The sequence below is a fragment of the Rattus rattus genome, chromosome 2 (genome assembly GCF_011064425.1).
Source record: "Rattus rattus isolate New Zealand chromosome 2, Rrattus_CSIRO_v1, whole genome shotgun sequence".
In the NCBI taxonomy this organism is placed as follows: Eukaryota; Metazoa; Chordata; class Mammalia; order Rodentia; family Muridae; genus Rattus; species Rattus rattus.
The window spans coordinates 10050346-10070858 of record NC_046155.1 but is presented as its reverse complement, the minus strand read 5'-3'; the positions used below and the strand labels follow the sequence as shown (position 1 = coordinate 10070858).

Sequence of the window (20513 nt, the reverse complement as noted above, 5' to 3'; positions counted from 1 at the left end):
TTTAATGTTTAAAAACACATTTAATAAAAGTCAGATTCATGAGGTAAAATACCCACTCATGAGTGAAGCAGGAAGACGCTCATGAAGGTGCCAAGCAGTTATCCCAATGGAGTTCAGGCTTCATCTGGTCAGCAAGTCCATGCCAGCCCTCCTCCCAACTTCTGGCAGTCGGGTTGAAGTTCAGCCTGGTCACTATCTGCAGAGAGCGCAGGAACCCAACTCTTCCTGCTTGCCTGCTGAGGGACCTGGCAGGCTTGCCTGAAGAAGGCACGAAGTGCCACAGGCTAACACAAAGGAATGGGACAAGACTCCTCCTTCACTACCCACTTGTTATTCAGGAGAAGAGCAAAGCCATTCACTGCTGCTGCCTTCAGGGTGTTCCTTATTAAATAGTGGGTGCTTCTGTTCCCCAAAAGGTCACCTAGTCCCCTCATGATTGATAAACCAGAATGTGAGCTTTGCCCAGCAAATTGCTTCATAATGCTGGTTTCAAATTCATAGTGAGCTGGGGCCCTGTCAGGGGAAAGCATAACTATAGGAGGCAGGAAAGCCCATACCCACAAGGGGACAGCAAGGAAGCCCAAAGAAACCGCTCACTGATCACTGTTCTTGGGAGAACTGTTTAACAGGGCTCATAGGGCTGGCTACCTGAGGGGTACAGGCATGTAAGTCACAGGTAAAGGGCGGGATCCAGGCAGCAGCTGGAGCAGCAACTAGAAGAAGGGGAACCACATGGTCACAATACACACAATACAGCACATCAAAGTGAACGAGCAGCGTATCGGGCACCTAACTTACAGCAAAGGCTTCTCCTACTGCCCCTGTCCCATGAGCTACCCCTCAATGCCACTGCCCACCCAAATGCACATATAGGACAGAGCAGAGGAGGAGGAAACCTGCCTAACGGAGACAAATGCTCCCACAGAGAGCAGATTTTATATTTTACATGTGTGGGCTACATTTGAACCCCAGCTTTGGTTTCTACCACATCCCTAAGAGTGGTAAGGAAAGCAGGCTGAAATCTGCAGACCAACAGAAGAGACATGAGTGACCAAGGCAAGGAGATCCTTGTGCAAATGGAGAACCTGAAAAAATGGCAACAAGTCAAAGCCACCAAGAAAAGCAGATGAACAGCAAGTGGCTGGAGAGCAAGCCTGGAACTGGAGTAGCAAGTTTGGTCTCTGGCCCAAGAGAAGTCTGTTGCTGAAACCAGCCGGGAGCCCCAGTACAGCAGAGCTTCTGAGGGAGCAGACTGCATCTCCGACTGTTCCCGGGAGCCCCTGCCCGCTTCACTCCCTGTCATGCAACAGGGGCTGGAAAGAAGGAAGATGCACAGGGGTTAAAGACATGACCTCAAAAAAGCCTGAGCTTCAGGAGGAACACCAGGCCTGAGTTGCTCAGATAGACCCTCAACCTGCAGCCAAGCCACCAGATCTTTCAGGGAAGCCCAAAAGTTCCTGAGAGATTGGTCCACAGCATATCGTCCCACATCTGCCAGACAACTCAGTGGCCAAGAACAGGCAAGACCTGCTTTAAGCACTTGATGTATCACTAAGCCCTTGTCCCAGTAGTCTTGCCACAGAGCTCAAGCCCTTCAGAGCCAAGGAACCTTGCAGGGAGGTTGGGGGAACCTTGGGAAATCACTCCCAGGCTAGGCGCTCTGTTACCAGATTTCCCATTGACCCACTCAATCTGCACCTTCGAGCTGGTTGACTTCCCACGTGGCTACAGGGTCAATCTTAGCAAGGTGCAAAGCAAGCCTTCTTGGCCTTATCCCACCTATAATGGGAGACAAGCAGCCATACCTGTCTGTCAGTCAGAGCTCCTGGATCTGGACGTCTCCATGAAGAAGCCAGAAGAATATAGAGAACCAGCAAACCAAAAGACACTACCAAGATCCCTGTGCTGTTGGCAAAGACAGCCTCACCAGGAAGGCTGGAGTAAGGCCTGGTGGCATTTTTCCTGGAAATAACAAAAAATAACAAAATAATATGGGTCTTTGGAAGAATTTTCTTTTTTTTTTTTTTTTTGCCTAGCAAGAGACTAGATTCCTACAACCTGGAATTAACATACTAAGTCCCTATCACAATGACAGGCAGGAACTGTGTAATGTTTTACCCAGGGGAAAAACGAGGATCCCAGTGACATGAGTCACCTTTACATAACTAGTACATAGTACAACCAAGATCTAAACCCCAGGGCTGATTTCCAATCTCATTTGCTGTTCACTCTACCAAGCTACCTCAAAACCCAGACAACAGTGGCTAGATGTACACACTCTGGAGGCAGACAGCCTAGCTCAGTTCCCCCTTCTGCCATTTCCTGGCTCTGTGTGCTTAGGTAAGTTACTCTGAGCCTCACTGCACCTTCTCTTTTCTGACAGAGTCTCAGTATATAGTCCCGCCAGGCTTGGAACCCACTATGTGGAGGAAGTTGGCCTTGGCCTCAGAGACCTGCCTGCCTATGCTGTCAGGATGAAAGGCAGGCAGCCGCTAAGCCTAGACCATTCGTCTCATGTGCAACAGCACCAGATGCTGTTGAGTGCTTAAGAGGATCAAAGGTGCGGTACTGTGAGTAGTTTCTGAAAAACAAAAGGTGCTGCATCATCTGGTGCTCAGTAAGTATTGCGTTTACCAATTTCAACCTAAAGACCAGCTAATTCTGTCACCTTCCTGATCAAGAACTGGACTCAAGCTCTCCAATGACTGTGCTATGAGTATATGACGGATCTCCTGAAGCCCCCACTCCCTCCCATATGCCTTAGTGTTAGAGGCCCCTTGAAACTTACAAAACAAAGAAGAGCTTCTCATTGATGCCAGAAATAACCGAGGCGATGGACAGGGAAAGGATGCAGGCTCCAAAGAAGACATGCACAGGCTTCAGGAGGCTTCGCAGCCACTGGGATGCCCAGGGCAGGAGAAAGACGGCAAAGCCCAGGAACCACTGTGGACACAAGGGAAGAAGTCCGTGGAGATACGGTGTGACAGTTGTGCCCATTTGCCTACAGTGCCTCCTGCTGGTCACTATCCTATTGCCCCTCTTTTTCTTTTTCTTTTTTTTAAAGATGTAGTTTATTATATATACGTACACTGTAGCTGTCAGACACACCAGAAGAGGGCATCAGAACCCAGATGGTTGTGAGCCACCATGTGGTTGCTGGGATTTGAACTCAGGACCTCTGGAAGAGCAGTCAGTGCTCTTAACCGCTGAGCCATCTCTCCAGCCCCTGCCCCTCTTTTTCAACTCAAATATTCCTACCATACACAGGCCTGACCACACTCCACACAGTACTATGGTCTGCCTAGTTCTATTACACATACAACAAATGTGTGAAGAAGGGCATGTAGCAAAACACTCAGAACCGTGTTAGCTTTGGTTTCTGGCCAGTCCTAGCTCATAAACAATTCAAGTACAGGACCGGCACTGGAATACTGAAATTACTTTTTAGAACTGCTTTTGGTTCAAAGAGGGAAGAGTGGAAAAAGCAGAAAAGAGGCTGCACTGGAGTCAGCATGATGTAAGATAAGTCAGGAGGAGCGACGAGCAGTGTGACAGGTACAAAGAACAAGACAAAAGTTGGGCTCCAACTCTCACAGGACTGAAAGAGCAGAGTCTACAGGATTTAAGGCCCTCTCCAGGGAAGGGGCAGAGAGAATACTGGGAGCTGAGGCTAGTGAAGCCGAGCCCAAAGCACACAGTACCCACAGGGACTGGGAAGGGGGAGGCAGAGGCACCTACCTGGCAGGCGAAGAAGACGACAGTGGTGATGCCCAGCCAGCTATGCAGCGAGTAGAGGTGTGTGATTTTTGAATGGTTGTGAAACCGAAAGACGGCAATCAGCCCCACAACAGTGATGGTGAAGGCCAGCAGGTGCAGTGCTGCATGGAGAACTTTCCAGGGCAGCTTGGGCCCCACCCACGATGCAGGCAGGCGGTACACCAGTGAGGCTGCAGAGAAAACAGTCCCAGAGCTTGGCCACATCACCTTCACTCCCCTGATGTGGCCCTACAGAGCCTCTCAACAGGAGTACATTGATTCCTGTCCCGATTGGTTTCATGTCAAACTAGTTATCAGAGAAGAGGAAATCTAGTGGAAAAATCACCCCTCGTCAGATTGCCTACAGGCACGTCTGTAGAGCACTGTCTGGATTAGTGATTGCTATGGGAGGGCCAAGATCACTTTAGGTGATATCCCTGGGCTGGTGTCCTAGATGGTATAAGAGAGCAGGGCTGGAGAGAGGATGGCTCAGTGGTTAACAACACTAGTCGCTCTGCCAGAGGACTTGAGTTCAATCCACATGGTGGCTCACAGTCATCTGTAACTCCCGATACGACACCCTGTTCTGGTCCCCGAAGGCACTGGATACACATAGTACAGAGACATACATGCAAGCAAAACAGCCATAGACTCAAAAACAACAATTAAAAAGATGTAAAGGAACAAGGAAGGAAGGAAGGAAGGAAGGAAGGAAGGAAGGAAGGAAGGAAAGAGGCTGAAGAAGCCAGGAGGAGCAACCCAATGAGCTGCCTTCCTTCCTTCACAGCTTCTGATTTCATTCCTGCCAACCCCTCTTTGATGCTGGACTAACAGTGTAAGGCGGAATAAATCCTTTCCTCCCACGTTGTTTTATTACAGCAATAGAACCCCTAGTTAAGGCTGCTCGTTACCTGCCACCTCCTGTGATTTGCAGGAGGCAGGTGGCCAGGCACAGAAGCAAGAAAGGCACGGTAAAATGGGAGGAGTATTTTTTGAACTGCCCTGGCTCGATCCCGAATGCAGCTTTGTGGGCTGATGAGCACTGTCTCTCCAGGTCTCATCACAATGAATGCATCCAGCCAAGGTTGGCTAAGAACCCAGGTATGAAAACTGAGGGTGTAGCTTATGAAGAGACCCTGTCGCAAAAAACAAAGTGGGGTTCACAAGATAGCTCAGCAGGTAAAAGCACTTGCCATATAAGTCTTAAGAACTTCAGTCTAGGGGTTGGGGATTTAGCTCAGTGGTAGAGCGCTTGCCTAGGGAGCGCAAGACCCTGGGTTCGGTCCCCAGCTCCAAAAAAAAAAAAAAAAAAAAAAAAAAAAAAAAAAAGAACTTCAGTCTAGGTTGGGGATTTAGCTCAGTGGTAGAGCGCTTGCCTAGCAAGCCCAAGGCCCTGGGTTCGGTCCCTGCTCCGGAAAAAAAAAAAAAGAACTTCAGTCTAATTCCCGGAACCCACAGTTAAAAGAACTGACTCTTAAAAGTTGTCCTTTGATTTCCACATGCATCCTATGGTATGCCCGTGCCCACGTACATACACACACACACACACACCCCACACACACACCACACACACACACACACACACACACACACACACACACACACACACACACACACACCCATCACCACTACACCATAGCAAAGAATTTAGTACATGCCTTTAACCCCAGCACTTGGGAAGCACAGGCAGGTGGATTTCTGTGAGTTCAAGGCCGACCTGGTAAAGTTATATGTTGACACACATGTGTACATACATATATATGCATACATCACAAGAAAATAGTCAAGAACCAGAGGGGATGATGTGTGAAGTTTACGTAGTGTGCAGCTTTTGGCAATGCTATCACCATTCCCATCCTATGACTGGGAAAAACGGGGTTCACCTAGATTTGAATGCATGGGGCAAAGATGGATCCTTGACCCAACTATAATCCAAGAAACTCTAACTGCTTTTTCTCTAGAGCACGGGCCAAACTGCAGTGCTAGGCCAAATCTAGCCTGCTGCCTAATTCTCTTAATAAAACTTCACTGAGACACAGTTATGTTCATGCATTTTACATACTTTCCATAGCTGCTCCCTATGATATGATATCTGTGCCACACACACACACACACACACACACACACACACACACACACACACCACACACACACACCACACACACACACACTGTCACACCCACACACACACCACACACACACACACACACACACACACACACACACACACACACCACACACACACACACACACCACACACACACACACCCACACACACACACACACACACACACACACACACACACACACACACACACACACACACACACACACACACACACACACACACACACACACACACACACACACACACACACACACACACACACACACACACACACACACCACACACACACACACACCGCACACACACACACACCACACACACACACACACACACACACACACACACACACACCCACACACACACACACACACACACAAACACACACACACCCACCCCCACACACACACACACACCCCCACCACCACAGCAATGATAGATAATATGGAAGCAGAGCTGGCTAGCTGCAGTATAGATTACAATCATACCGTTACAAAGCTTGACAAAGTTATGCTCCAGTCCTTTACACAAAGTTTTGCTGACCCTGTCCCAGAGCATCTGTGGAGCTGTCACTACACTTTCCACTTCTTCCGCCAAATCATAGCTGGCCCCAGGGACAACCCAATTTCCCCTGCCATGGTAGCCTCTTGGAAAGGGTAAGTGCTGCCAGGCCCAGGCCTAGGCCACAGCGTGCCGCCCACACTGTGAACTTACTACTCACCAGCTCCATAGAGCACCACCATGCCGGAGACCATGAGCACTGGGTGCCAGTTGAACATGAGCACAGTGCCATCCCAGGCAAAGCCACCGCGCCAGTACTGCATCCAGTAGGTAGTGAAGAGGATGCACATTGATCCCAGGGATCCCAGCACCATGCAGGACATGTAAAACCATCCCGAAGCCATTCTGATCAAGAACTCCTAGAAGACGCAGAAATCGCATGTCCTGGATGACCACGGTATACCCACATAGCAGCTAAAGGAAGTAACACTGACCTTCTTTTCTGCCTGCGGTATGGAATCTCTTGATTCAGTTCCCCTATCCCCAGATGGCTTCGATGTTGAGGTAAGCTCACACTGAGTGAAGCCCCACCCCTGCACCTGGCAGGCCACAGACCAAGTATAGCACTCTGGTGAGATAACCAGGCCCTGGACTCACAGCCTTGGTACTGATTAGCCTCCCCACGCAGAACCAGAAGGTAAAAAGTGACTGCCACACCCAACCCAGTTAAGGGACAAATATTAAAACCCTAACTGCTTAGACCACAAATTCCCTGGGTTCCAACATAAGGCAGCAAAACCACAATCTAATGGGATAAACATGTTCTAGGCTGGGTATGCCGTGAACAAAATGACTGGGTGCAGAGGCTGGAGAGGCAGCTCAGCAGTTATGAGCACTTTGTTGTTGTTTTGTTTTGATGTTTGAGACAAGGTTTCTCTGTGTAGTCCTGATTGCCTAAAACTCTATAGGCCAGGCTGGCCTTGAACTCAGAGATCCTCTGCCTCCTGTATGCTGGGATTAAAGGTGTATGCCACCACTACCTGGCCACACATGTAAAATTTTTTTAAATGATTTGGGGGTGGAAGAGTTGTAAATGGCAAAGGGTTTTGGATTGGGAATATTTGAATGTTATATGATTTAAGCAATCATTTTGGTGACCAAAAGGTTTTAGGTCTGGCCAGGAATGGTGGCACAAGCCTTTAAGCAGAGCCCTCAGAAGGCAGAGGCAGAAGGATCTCTGTGAGTTTGAGGTCAGCTGGTCTACAAGTTCCTAACACGTTCCAGCACAGCCAGGGTTTCAGAAAGAACATATCTCAACTATGGCTTAATATAAAACAAAGCAAAACAAAACAAAACAAAACCAGAGGCAGGCAAATCTCTGAATTCAAAGCCAGTCGGGTCTACAGAGTGAGTTCTAGGACAGCCAGGACTACACAGAAAAATCTTGTCTCAAAAAAACTAATCAAGTTTTAAGTTTCAGAATCTTCTGGACTTTTACCTAGGGATGCTCAATCCCTTCCATTATGTCGCCTGACAAAAAGCTCTCTGTGCTCCCACTTCTGCATAAAAAGGTCTTCTTTGGGCTGGAGAGATGGCTCAGCGGTTAAGAGCACCCGACTGCTCTTCCAGAGGTCATGAGTTCAATTCCCAGCAACCACATGGTGGCTCACAACCATCTGTAAAAAGATCTGATGCCCTCTTCTGGTGTATCTGAAGACAGCTACAGTGTACTTATATATATAATAAAATAAAATAAATCTTTAAAAAAAAAAAAAAAAAAAAAAAAAGGTCTTCTTTGCAAAGGATGGATTCCATGGGGTCAGACTTTGATGCCAGACCCTCCACTCTTCTCCATGAACTGAGGGCATCCCTTGGCTGTTTGTACACCTGAAACTTACTTCTGCTTTCTCTTCTCTAGGGAAAGTCCAAAGGACAAAAAGAGGAAGCAAAACCTCATGGTCTAGAAAGTGATTATTTTTAGATTTCCACCAACTCAGCTTTCAGGTTTTTCTCTGGTGAGAATTTATGTCACAAAAAGTTATTTTTTTTTCTTTTTTTTCGGAGCTGGGGACCGAACCCAGGGCCTTGCGCTCCCTAGGCAAGCGCTCTACCGCTGAGCTAAATCCCCAACCCCACAAAAAGTTATTTTTAAAACCCAGGCAAGAGGCTGCATTTGTAGTTCAGGGGCAGGCATGAGTTAGATTCCCATTACCATATACACGCTTAAAAAAACAGGCAAATGGAAAAGACCCAGCCCTGCCTCCATTAAATACATACCAAGAAGATAATAATATGGCTTCTTGATATTGAGGACCATCTCTCTGGACCATCTAAAAGGAAGAAGAGCCAATAATGCCCAAGGAGGGATAATACCCAAATCCTCACCTTCAGAACCAGCAGAAGGCTCGCAGAAAGGTGGCCTGATCTCTAACTTTCACTGTCCGAGCACCCTGAGGAAAACACTTAACACTGTAAGACTTGTCTTCTGAAAGAAAAGCATAGAAATAAAGATTATTAATTGCACACCAGCTCTAAGCACTAGAAACTGATATACAGTCCCACTCACTCCCCTTGGTAACTCTGTGAGGACTATCACCCCAATCCTATACATGAGGAAGCTAAAGTTCAGATGCACAGTAACTACCACCAGGACCCAGCAAGTCCACAGGAGTTTCAAACCCTTGTCTATTTAGCTTCAAAGTCTTAGGTCTTTTTCCTTATTCACAGGTTATAAAATCACAACAAAAAAATGCATGGACACTATTGAGAATCAAGTATTATAACTTCACATTTGCTACTATCATAGTATTTGAAAGAGAGAAAGTGTGTGTGTGTGTGTGTGTGTGTGTGTGTGTGTGTGTGTGTGTGTGTGTGTGTGTGTGTGTGTGAAGGTATGCCAAATGATGTACACGCAGGTGTCCACAGAAGCCAGGAAAGGTTGTGGGGTTCTCTGGAGCTGGAATTACAGTCAGTTGTGGACCACACAACTCAAGTGCAGGAAACCAAATCTAGGGCCTGCGAAAGAGCAGCAAGCATTCTTAACCACCGAGCCATCTCTTTAGCTCCTATTACAGGATTTTATCCTAACCACTAACAAAGCCTAAAGCTAGCCAAGCAAGGTGGTGTCTATGCCACTAGCTATCTGAGTGGCTGAATCAGGATTGTTTGAGGAATTTAACAGTAGCTTGAGTGACGTAGTGAGACCAGCTCCCCCAACAAACAAAACCCTGAAGCTCATGGTCCCCATACCTGCCCAGGCCTCTCTGTGGCCTTGGTTACAGCTCATGACATGACAGATGGTCATCCAACCAGCAGCAGATGCTGGGCTCTCATAGCTGACTCTAGTTAGCAGCAATCTCTGAGGAGAGTTGAGGGCTGGGGGGAAAACCACGTTTCATGACTGAGCTTCTGGGTCCATGGATTTGTTACCCAGCCTCAGAGCTGCCTCCTTGGTTCATGCAAGAGCCAAACAGGTTTGGGACTATCAAGTGTCCACTGCCTAACACAGCCACCGCCTAGCACAGCCTCCGCCTTTCCAGTGAAATGCTCCAGTCATCTGACAATGCTGGTTTCTGCAGTGTGTTTACTTTTTTGCCCACTTTCCACTCTCACCCCTTGAGAGTGAGTTCTATACAATGAACACACTATACACATCTCTATTAACACCGTTTACCTCATTTCTGGATCGTGCCCCACCTTCACCTCATAACAAACTCTACATATTTTCTATCTTGAGACTTAAAAACTGGAGTGGTGGTACATGTCTATAATTCCAGCATTTCAGAGGTAAAATCAGAAGATCGAGGTCATCCTCAGCTCCATGTATATAGCTGAGCCTAGCCAAGGTGAAATAAGACCCTACCCCCCCCCAAAAAAAAAGGGCAGGAGTGTGGGGATGGCATATGAAAAGAAGCTCAACAGTTAAGACGTTAGGAGTACATATTGGTCTTGCACAACACCACAGCTGATTTCCCAGCACCTACATCAGCTCACAGCTCCAAGGGACCAAATACTTCTAGCCTCTACAGGAACCTACACACATATAACATTCATATACAGACACATTTGAGGAAAAGGAAAGGCAAAACATTCCAAACGGACCTGCGTCACTCCAGTTACAAGCCCTGGACTAGCACTTTGCAGCAGTCTTAGAACAGATGGTTGGGACACTTTTCTGACAGAAGGCAGGGAAGTTTTACATTGTTGTCTACAGTTCACAAATAAGCCCTCTCTTTTCCTAAAATAGCAAAAGCAAGGGAAACACAGGCAAAGGCTGAGATTATGCTCTCACTTGCACTGAAAGAGCAGTTTGGACTAAGACTTCCATACATGCTCACCACTGCAGGGTCTCCTGTCCTTGCTTGGCTGAGCACCAGGCTCAGGAAGGGAGTCCACAGACTGTGTGGGCTGTGTAGGCTTATAGCCTCTGTCACAACTATGTTCATTCTTGGCTGGTGTGATGTAAGAGAAGCCAGGAAGGATATCTTAACAAATGAACACGACCGTGCCTCATTAATACTATGACACTGATGTCTAAGTTTTACATGCTTTTCATAATTCACATAGTATGATCCCCCTGCCCCAATGTGTAAAAGTCACTCAGGGTTAGATGTGGCCTATGGGGTATAGTTTATCTATCCTGATTTTAAAAGTGTACCTAACCTCTAGTTAATGTTTTCCTCACTCCTCTGGCTAAAGGATTCTCATAGGCTGAACTAAAACAGAATTAGTCCCAGGGTTAAGAAACGAACCTTTCATTACGCTCAGGAAAAGGCTGTACTCCAAACTTTTAGAAGTTAGAGCTGCAAACAAACAGACCAATGGGCAGAGCTTGTTGCTCCCTCCTCAAAGATGGAGTGACAGTAAGAATCCTGAGGACCAGATTTAGAGTGCAAATACTATAAACCCGCATCTTACAATTCCAAACTACTGCAGCGCCGGGATCCAAAGAAGAGAAACTTGGTCAGGCAAATGACAAGCCTGGTACAGGCACCCAGTTCCTGTGCTCAGTTCCCAGAACTCATTTCCAAAGGCAGCTCCTCCAAATGGCAGGACTCAGGAGTGTGAATAAAGCCCACCTTAGCACAAGTGCTCACAGACCGCTCCTTCGTCCTTCGGACAGTCAGATCTATTTCAGGTGAAAGGGAGTATGACGTTGACTCCTTTAGTCATGTTGGTTCTAGCAAGTCTTAAATAAGATGATTTCTGAAAAGCGTGAGAGCCTCTACAAACACCTTCTCCGGTATAGAAGGGGAACGGAAAGTGTCCAATTCTTAAAGGGAAAAATAAGCTGAACGCTGACTTAAGACAAAGCGAAGCAAGGAAGCGGCGGACCCAACCCGGCTCTCCCAGCCCGGGTTCTATTCCAACCTTAACCATACAGTGGGACACCTTGGGGGCAGGTCTCTGCGACCCTCGGGTCGCCGCCAAGTGCGGGAGCTGCCACTCCCTAGGATCCTCTAGGACGTCGGAGAATTGACTTTCCGGCAAGCCTGCAGACCACGGGATCCGCTACAGGGGGCGCTACCTAAGCTTCTAAAGGCTCGGCCACTTCCGGTGGTGAGCTAGGGCGTCTGGGAAATGGGGTTTACAATCTAAGGGGTTCCTGAGCAGTTTCTGGTCCGAGTCCTAGGAGCGCTGCGTCCTGTCAGCCTTGTCTCTAACCACAGACCTCCATCCCGAAACAGGCGAAATGCTGGGGTTAACAGCCTCTCGCTAGGGTTAGCCCTCAGCGAGGCAGGATGGAAAAACCGGTCACAGGGAGAGTCTGGGAAAGCGAAAGCCCTAACATGGCGGGCAATTAGCAATCTACTTCCGGAATTTAAAGCCGGCTTCCGGAAGCCGGTAGGGTGTTCCTATGACAACCGACATCGGTTCTTTGAGGTGAGTGTAGATGATGCCATCGCAGAGTGGCTGGAAGTCAGAATTTTGTGTTGCTGTTGCTTCTTTTGCTATGGGTCTTTTTCCAAGGCGTTCCGGTCTGTGAACGGATTGGTACGGGTGAGGAAAACCGCGTTACATTGGAGGGTGCTTGTCCGCGTAGCTAGAGCGAGGGGCGTTTCTATCTAACGGATGCCCTTGATGGAGCCTTACAAAGTGGTGCCTTTGGCTCTACACACTTGCAATCTGGAGGAAATAACTCTAACTATCTGTCCTTGCCTCTAGCCAGGGGATAATTCTTTTTTACCTTACAGATTGTTATGAGGATTAAAGTAAATTCTATTGGTTAACAAGATTATCCTGGCGCTGGTACCTTGTGTGAAAACTCAAGCCCAGAGAAGCTACATTCACATATCCAAAAAACATGGAGCTTTTCCACTGTGGAAGGTGGACGGGTCCTGGACCCCTCAGAACCTTTGCAAAATGAGGGTTATATGCAGTAAAATAGCTGCTTTTCAAGTCCAGGGATTAAGTTATAAATACGCTCCCTTTGCTTGCGCCTCAGTGTTTCTGTCATAACCTTTATAAAAGCTCTTCTAGGAGGAGAGTACTGTGTCCGCTCAACTCTGTGTGTGACGCTGCCGACTTCTATGAGAACATATTCCTCACCTACTTAGATAGCCCTCTATCAGTTTTGAAATAGGCGGGCTGTATGGTGCTCTATTCGAATACTCCTTTGCCGCCTACCAGCCGTGTCATCTTAGTCGTTAGGTTACTTTGCTGAGCCTCAGTTTCTCATCTATGAATTGAGGGAAATAAGACTTTATTTTCTACCTTATGAGGTTATTTTAAGATTAAATAATATCTGTGATTGAAACAGTTCCTAGGGCTGGAGAGATGGCTCAGTGGTTAAGAGCACTGACTGCTCTTCCAGAGGTCCTGAGTTCAATTCCCAGCAACCACATGGTGGCTCACAACCATCTGTAATGGGATCTGATGCCCTCTTCTGGTGTGTCTGAAGACAGCTACAGTGTACTTACATATAATAAATAAATAAGTTTAAAAAACAGTTCCTATGGGGTTGGGGATTTAGCTCAGTGGTAGAGCAATATTTCCCCAGCTCCGAAAAAAAAAAAACCAAAAAAAAAAAAAAAACAGTTCCTAGAGTTTTAATATTTAAGGTTTTACTTACTACTACTGTGTGACCAGGCTGTCACTTCTCTGTAGTAACCCTAAACATTCTTGCTAAGGGTTGTGCATTTGTCAGGTGTGGGCACATTCCTGTAAAACAGGAGTTCCGGGTAAGGCAGGAGGATCAAGAATTCAAGATGAGCTTGGGCTGCATAGCAAGGTCTGGATCAAAAAAAAAAAAAAAAAAAAAAAAAAAAAAAAAAAAAGGAGCCATGCATTTAGAAGGATCCAGACATAGAGAGAAGTCTGCTGTTATTAGTCTCTAGAAAGAATGACAAGTTAAGGTTCAATGGGGTGGAGTTGGGCTGGGTTTTGGTTTGGTTTTGTCTTGTCTGTTTGATGAAGAGTCTTGGCTGTCAGAACCCAAGCTGGCCTCAGACTCTCAGTCCTCCTGTTTTAGGTTCCTGAACATTGTGATTACAGGTGTGCTCCATATGTCTGGCTCTAGCTGGGTTTTTGTTTTTATAACTGGTTTTAACTAATGTACCCAGATCACCTAGATCTTTTGCATACCAATGCTCAGTAGATGTTTGCTGCTAGACTTCTAATATTGCCTTCCTTGTCCTTCCTCCCTTTCTTGCCTCTCTCCCCTCCAAACAGGCCCTTGTATTAGAGCCACGGAAACAGCTCTGATTTGGAAAAACTCTCCCTGAGTTCTGGGCAGGGGGAGAACCAGAAGTTATTTTCTTCAGGACCGTGGAATGTACCCCAGGGAGTCCCAAAAGTCAGACAGAAGATGCTTCAGACCAGTAACTATAGCCTGGTGCTCTCCCTGCAGTTCCTGTTGCTGTCCTATGACCTGTTCGTCAATTCCTTCTCGGAGCTACTACGAATGGCTCCTGTTATCCAGCTCGTGCTGTTCATGTGAGTATGAGAGGGAGGCCCGAAAAGCTGGCTCCAAAGAGTGTGAAGGCCCTGACTGCCACAGTGAGCACTTTAACGTTATCAGTGTGTTTAGAAGTCTGTGCTGTCTGGGTTTTGGGGTGACAATATCATAGAGAAGAGCAGATCTCTTGATCCCCCTTAGCACGTAGGGCCATCTCTTAAGTCCTCATACAGCCCCATTTGGCTATGCTTTGTTTTATGTGTCTACAGCATCCAGGATATTGCAATCCTCTTCAACATCATCATAATTTTCCTCATGTTCTTCAACACCTTCGTCTTCCAGGCTGGCCTGGTCAACCTCCTGTTCCATAAGTTCAAAGGGACCATCATTCTGACGTCTGTGTACCTCGCCCTCAGCATCTCCCTGCATGTGTGGGTCATGGTAAGAATGAAAGCCCTGCATTTCTACATATTTAATCTTAAAAATTACATAGAGCGATTATGTTATGTCTGCGTGTGGGTGTCAAAGGAAAACTTGCTGGAGTCTGTTCTTCCACCGTGCGGGTTCTGGAGATTGAACTGCAGTTTTCAGAAACCAATGAGCTCTTTCAATGGCCCTTTCACATCTTTACTGAGCTACAAGAGTAGCTGGACATGGTGACTAACACATGTAATTCTAGCACCTAGCAGGCCAAGGCAGGAGGATGACAATAAATTCAAGGTCATCCTGGATCTCCACAGTTAAGTTCTAGGCCAGCCTGGACTATAGTGTAAGACCTGTCTCAAGACGATCTATCTTAGTTCTCTGAAGGCTATGACAAGGTCATCCTGGGCTACATATAAGTTCAACAGCAAGAACCTTGAGGCCAAAATGAATGTGATGGACTGGAAGATGGGTCATCGGCGATGAGCACTTGCAGAGGACCTGGATTTGGCTCCTAGCACCCACATCAGCTGGCTCACAACTCCTTAGAATTCCAATCCCAAGGGATCCAGTTCTTCTAGCCTCTGCTGGCACAGGCACGTACATGACACGCATATACACACTAAGGCACTCACACACATACATAAAATAAATCAATATACATAGGTGGTACACACCTTTAATCCCAGTACTTGGGGGGCAGAGGCAGGCAGATTTTTGTGAGTTAGAGGCCAGCCTGGTCTAAAAGATAGATCCAGGCTAGTCAGGGCTGCATAATGTTAGAATATGTGTCAAAAATAAATAAATCTTATCTTTTTTTCAAGAAGGATATGAAAACTCATGAGATACACAAGAGATGGAAGAATTAGGGAAGCAGAAGCCACGAGAATGAGCTCTGATCTGGGGCGTATGTGAGAGGTGTTTTATATTCAAGCCGTTGGTCTGTCACATCCTCCCTGTATGGAGGCTTGACAGACAACAACAAAATGCCAAAGCAGAACCCCAGAAAGATAACGGTAAGGGCCAGGGATACAGCGCAGCAGCAGGGCGTTTACCCGGCAGGCTCTGTGCCCTGCGTCTGATCAAACCCTGTCCTATTCAAAGGAAATCCAACTAGACATTTCCATCCTCTGGAAACGCCGTTATTCCTCCACATGGTTCAGAATCTGGTAAAATGTAGTAAAATGAAGGTGTCCTGTGACAATTGATAAGACACTTTGGCCTAGCAATCTGTGAGGATCCAGGGACTTTTCTATTTGTAACAGTTTACCTTTGCCTCAGATAGGCCTAGCAGCAAGTCGGGTCAGTTTGCCATCGGCTGTGTGGGTAGGTGGGTGTTGACAGAGGGGTATTTTGGTGTTAGTGTGCCGTGGTTAATATTACAGGCATTGGGTGTTTTTGGGAACAGCCATGCAAGAGTGTTGCTTTCCTTTATGCCTGGTGCAGAGTGCCCATCTTTTTTTTTTTTTTTTTTTTTTCTTTTTTTTTGAGTGGGCATCGAACCCAGGGTCTTATGCTTCCTAGGCAAGCGCTCTACCACTGAGCTAAATCCCCAACCCCCAGAGTGCCCATCTTTATACTGGAAACACAGCCTCCATGCCTCTCTTTAGCTTTCCTGGAAGCCCCAGATCAGATCCAGTCCTCAGGGTTTCAGATTGCTTTTTTAGGAATATGATTTGAAGTTGTGGTGATACACGCCCTTAATCCCAGCACTCGGGAGGTGAATCTCTGTGAGTTTGAAGCCAGCCCCGGGTCTTCAGGGCAAGTTCCAGGACAGCTACAGCTACACAGAAAAATATCGTCTCTACACCACTGACCCTCCAAAAAATGATTTGAAAGTGTATGACGGTGTGTGTGTGTGTGTGTGTGTGTGTGTGCCCGTGTGCATGTGCTCATGCAGGGAGAGGAGGGGTACTCCAGGTCTTAGATCTGTAGCTGGAATTACAGAGAGTGTGAAACACCACTGTGGACACTAGGAAGTGAGTGAACTCTTGTTTTTCTAAAAGAGTAGCAAATAGCAAATCTTAACTGTTCTAGGGAAGTCTTGCAGGCCTTTATTGTTTTCCATTTCTTCTGTTTTACAAATTCTTTCATCTCTTTGGGTAGCTCACGCGTCTCCTGTATGCTTATTTTGTGTGTGGCTCAGGGGTAGAGCTCTTCTCTGGCCTTGGCTCTCAGCACCACCTTCAAAACAGCAGAACTTTGGTCTCTAGTCACTTTCTCACTTTCTCGGGACCCACCGGGCAGTTGCTCCCGGTGTGCCGCAGAGTTCAAGGATCAAGGGGCTTCCTCTATCAGGGCCTGTGCTCCACTTCCTGGAGCCAAGTATGTAAGCCGTTGGTCATTGAGCCTGAGCCAAAGTGCTGAGCCTGAGATTGTGCGAGCTGAATAGGAAGCCGAGACACTGCTGAGATCATTTCCCTCGACAAATAAACTCTCCAGTTCAGGCTTAGAGGAGACCCCTTTGAAGTAAAAAGTAAAAAGGAGCAGGAGGTGGCTGAGAGCTGGCAAGATGGCTAAGCAGGTTAAGGAGTTTCCTGCCAAGCTTGTTGGTCTGAGCTCGATCCCTGGGACCCACAGGAGGGAACTGACTCCTGCAGGTTGTCTTCTGTGCGTATATGCTGTTGCACATTGGAACATATATATGCACACACACACACACACACACACACACACACACACACAGAGTTTTAAAAAGTTATTTTGAAAAAGAGTCTTACTATACATAGTTCTGACTGGCCTACACTCACTATGTAGGCCAGGCTAGCTAGCCTCAGACTCACAGAGATCTGCCTACTTCTGCCTCTTGAATGCTGTGATTAAAAGGTATGCACTACCATGGCTAAAAATTAAAAAGTTATTAAAAATTAATAATTAAAAATGCTATTTATTTATTTTATGCACATGAGCGTGTTTGCCTGCCTGTATGCATCATGTGTGTGCCTAGTGTCCACAGAGGCCAGAAGAGCATTGGATCCCTTGGAACTAGAGTTATAGGAGGCTGTGTGCTATCATGTAGGTCCTAGGAACTGAACCTAGGTCAGTGTGCTCTTAACCACTCAGCCATCTTTTTAGACCCACAGAGAAAAATTATTTGAGGAGTTTGAAGCTCCCTTGAGAATATGCTCGGAGCTGATGAAAGGAGTGAGGTTAGCATGATTTTCAACCACATGGCTTTGCTGCAGCTAAGCAAGTTGGAGATATAAGAGCCCCATGCGTCCTTTAACCTCTCCCTTGGTACTCTTGTCTCCTCTAGAACGTGCGATGGAAAGACTCCAGCAGCTTCAGATGGACAAATGGCCTGCAGACACTGTTTGTATTCCAGAGACTAGGTGAGGACAGAGCGGCTTCAGGGGCACTCTCAGCCTCGATCCTGCTGCCCCGCTCCACCAGGACAGCCTGGGCTGATGAGGACAGCCTCACACGCAAAGAGGCAGGGCTGCCCTCTGCCCTCTCTGGGAGACAGCTGGAACCCCTGGGGCAGTGCTGGGGCTGGCTGGGCTTAGTTCTCCCCTGAGCACTGAGGACCGCCCCTGAGGCTTCTCTCTGCTTTTGTCCCCAGCCGCAGTGCTGTACTGCTATTTCTACAAAAGGACAGCCGTGAGACTAGGTGACCCCCGCTTCTACCAGGACTCACTGTGGCTGCGCAAGGAGTTCATGCAAGTCCGAAGGTGACCACTTCATCTCACGTTGATGAACACCTTTCCTTCCTGTTAGAAGGCACCTGGGCTGCTCTCCAGGGAGGGGCAGGCATTGGCAGCAGGAAACAAATGGATTTCCTGGACACATTTGTGCTAGCTATGCTCAGCACTCAAGAAGGAAGACTCACCAGGCATGGTTGGAAACAGACAGGAGGATTGCTGTGCGTTTGAGGCCACCCTAGGCCTACCTACTGAGTTCTAGGTTAGCCTATAGAGGGAGACCCTACCTAAAATCAACACCAGGAGGACCTTCCCTATTGCAAATTAAAGTGTTCTCCCCACAGTACCAAGTCAGTGTTGCCTCATCCTCAGTCCACCCACTTCCTTCTCTACTCTGTACCACTCACTGTCTTTCCCTCGTCCTTCCTGAGGATCTGCAGGCTGGAGTTCCCACTCTTTAAGGCTATGGTTCAGCCTTTGGGTAGCATCGTCTCAGCCCAGGCCCTGTTCTTCTGGTCCCATACTTGAGTGACTGGAGGATGCAGACAATGGTGGCCATGTCCTCCTGACTCACCACACCTTAGTTGTTTAGATTTTATATCCAAAGTACTTTTTTTATAGTTCTAAAAGGAAATAAATTGAATTCTTTTTTTTTTTTTAAATAAATGGTAGAGCGTGTCTGTCTGTCTTGTCTGTCTTGGTGTCTTCATGGTGAAGGGGAATACCAAGTCAGAGCCTCAGCACCTCTTTGACCCTGCGGCAAACTGAGCTATGAACTAGAAGCTGAAATTGCTTTCAAGAGAAAAAAAAAGATTCACAGCCTGGTTAGCAAAGGGAAGTTTAAGAACGTATGTGCTACTTCCTGTTGCTCGGCCGTGACGTCATCAAAACTCAGTAGCACAGTAGCATGCATCCCTGTGCCGTCAGTTGGCACATGGCAGGGGTCAGCTCATCTGGGCTGGGCCTCCCCAAGTCTGTCTGTGGTCAGTCATGATAATCTTGGACCTTTAAGTTGACTAACCTAGGATGACCTCAGGAGGAATAACAGCTGTGGGTCTTATGACTCATCCGCCAGCAGACTGGGTCTCTGCGCATGATGGTGGCCTAGAAGCAGGAGAGAACATGTCCCATTGCATTCACAGATCACCCCTCTGTTTTGATTCCCATTGGTCAAAGCAAGTCATGTGACCCTAGACACGCTCAAAGCAGAAAGCAGCCGAAATTTCAAGGCAAACAGTTTGGAAAGGGCTGGGAGCAAGGCTCAGAGCTGGAGGATGATCGATCGTAGCATGTGCAAGGCCCTGGGTTCAATGCCCAGCACCAAAAGAGAGCGAATACAGAAAAGGACAAAGAACTGACTGTTAATCAAATCAGACCACACCTTACAGTTGTGTGGAACTTACAGAGTGTTACGCACAGGCTAACACATTGAAAAGGCCAGGTAGCAAACACCTGGGATTACTGGACTGTGACACTGGAAGAAGAGCGAAGCCACAGATGCTACAGTACGGGAATAAAAACAGCTGAATTCAGGGAACGGAGAGGAGGCTCAGAGGGCTGGTGTGGCTCATGGCTTAAGAGCTCTGGTTGTTGTGCCAGAGGTCCAGAGTTCAATCCCCAGCAACCACATAGTGGTTCACAGCCAGCTATAACAAGATCTGTTGCTCTCTTTGGCATTCAGGTGTACATGCAAATAGAGCACTCATACATAAAATAGATAAATGGATTTTAAAAATAGACAAAACAGTTGAATTCTAGTAAAACTAATATATACACTGAACTTTTAGGGTTTTTTTTTTTTATTTGCACATCACAAAATATTCCTTTTCATTTTTTCCATGTAAAAAGTTTGCCAAGTTGGGCAGTGGTGGTGCACGCCTTTAATTCTAGCACTCAGGAGGCAGAGGCAGCAGATATCTGAGTTAGAGGCCGGCCAGGTCTGCAGAACCAATTCCAGGACAGCCTGAGCTACACAAAGAAACCCTGTCTCAAAAAACAAAACAAACAGCCGCCAGCCACCCGTCCTCAGTACACCAGCTAAAGGGACAAGTAATAGTGAGAAGCAAAGGTGAGATTATTCAGTCCACTCACAGGGGAAGAGGATATATGAAGGGCTCCAGAAACACATCCCCTCCCCCAATCCATTTTCTGAATAATGGACATGGGTTTG

General features: G+C 47.1%; 2 protein-coding genes across 7 annotated transcripts; one reads left to right on the top strand and one right to left on the bottom strand.

Moving 5' to 3' along the window:
- On the bottom strand, positions 1–11945 carry LOC116890961 (cytochrome b ascorbate-dependent protein 3). 4 transcript variants are annotated; one of them, XR_004386800.1, is made up of 8 exons: positions 11300–11945; positions 8768–8867; positions 6603–6801; positions 3739–3947; positions 2789–2943; positions 1806–1962; positions 649–1313; positions 1–196 (listed from the first exon to the last, which is right to left on the bottom strand). XR_004386800.1 is itself a non-coding variant. In XM_032891621.1 (8 exons), the coding sequence occupies exons 3-8, from the start codon at positions 6784–6786 to the stop codon at positions 193–195; spliced, it is 774 nt and encodes a 257-aa protein (XP_032747512.1). In that variant the 5' UTR covers positions 6787–6801; positions 8768–8867; positions 11300–11945; the 3' UTR covers positions 1–192. The 4 variants fall into 4 exon arrangements, 3 of the variants coding, with proteins under 3 accessions (XP_032747512.1, XP_032747511.1, XP_032747513.1); XM_032891621.1 differs by having other exon boundaries at positions 649–713; XM_032891620.1 differs by having other exon boundaries at positions 1–713; positions 11134–11945.
- Positions 11946–11968: 23 nt separating this feature from the next.
- Positions 11969–19021, top strand: Tmem138 (transmembrane protein 138). 3 transcript variants are annotated; one of them, XR_004386801.1, is made up of 5 exons: positions 11969–12265; positions 14054–14317; positions 14622–14720; positions 17959–18034; positions 18265–19021. XR_004386801.1 is itself a non-coding variant. In XM_032891623.1 (5 exons), exons 2-5 carry the CDS (start codon positions 14190–14192, stop codon positions 18375–18377), a joined length of 489 nt encoding a protein of 162 aa, XP_032747514.1. In that variant the 5' UTR covers positions 11971–12265; positions 14054–14189; the 3' UTR covers positions 18378–19021. The 3 variants fall into 3 exon arrangements, 2 of the variants coding, with proteins under 2 accessions (XP_032747514.1, XP_032747515.1); XM_032891623.1 differs by having other exon boundaries at positions 11971–12265; positions 14549–14720; XM_032891624.1 differs by having other exon boundaries at positions 12260–12382; positions 14549–14720; positions 18265–18997.
- The last annotated feature ends 1492 nt before the right edge of the window (positions 19022–20513 follow it).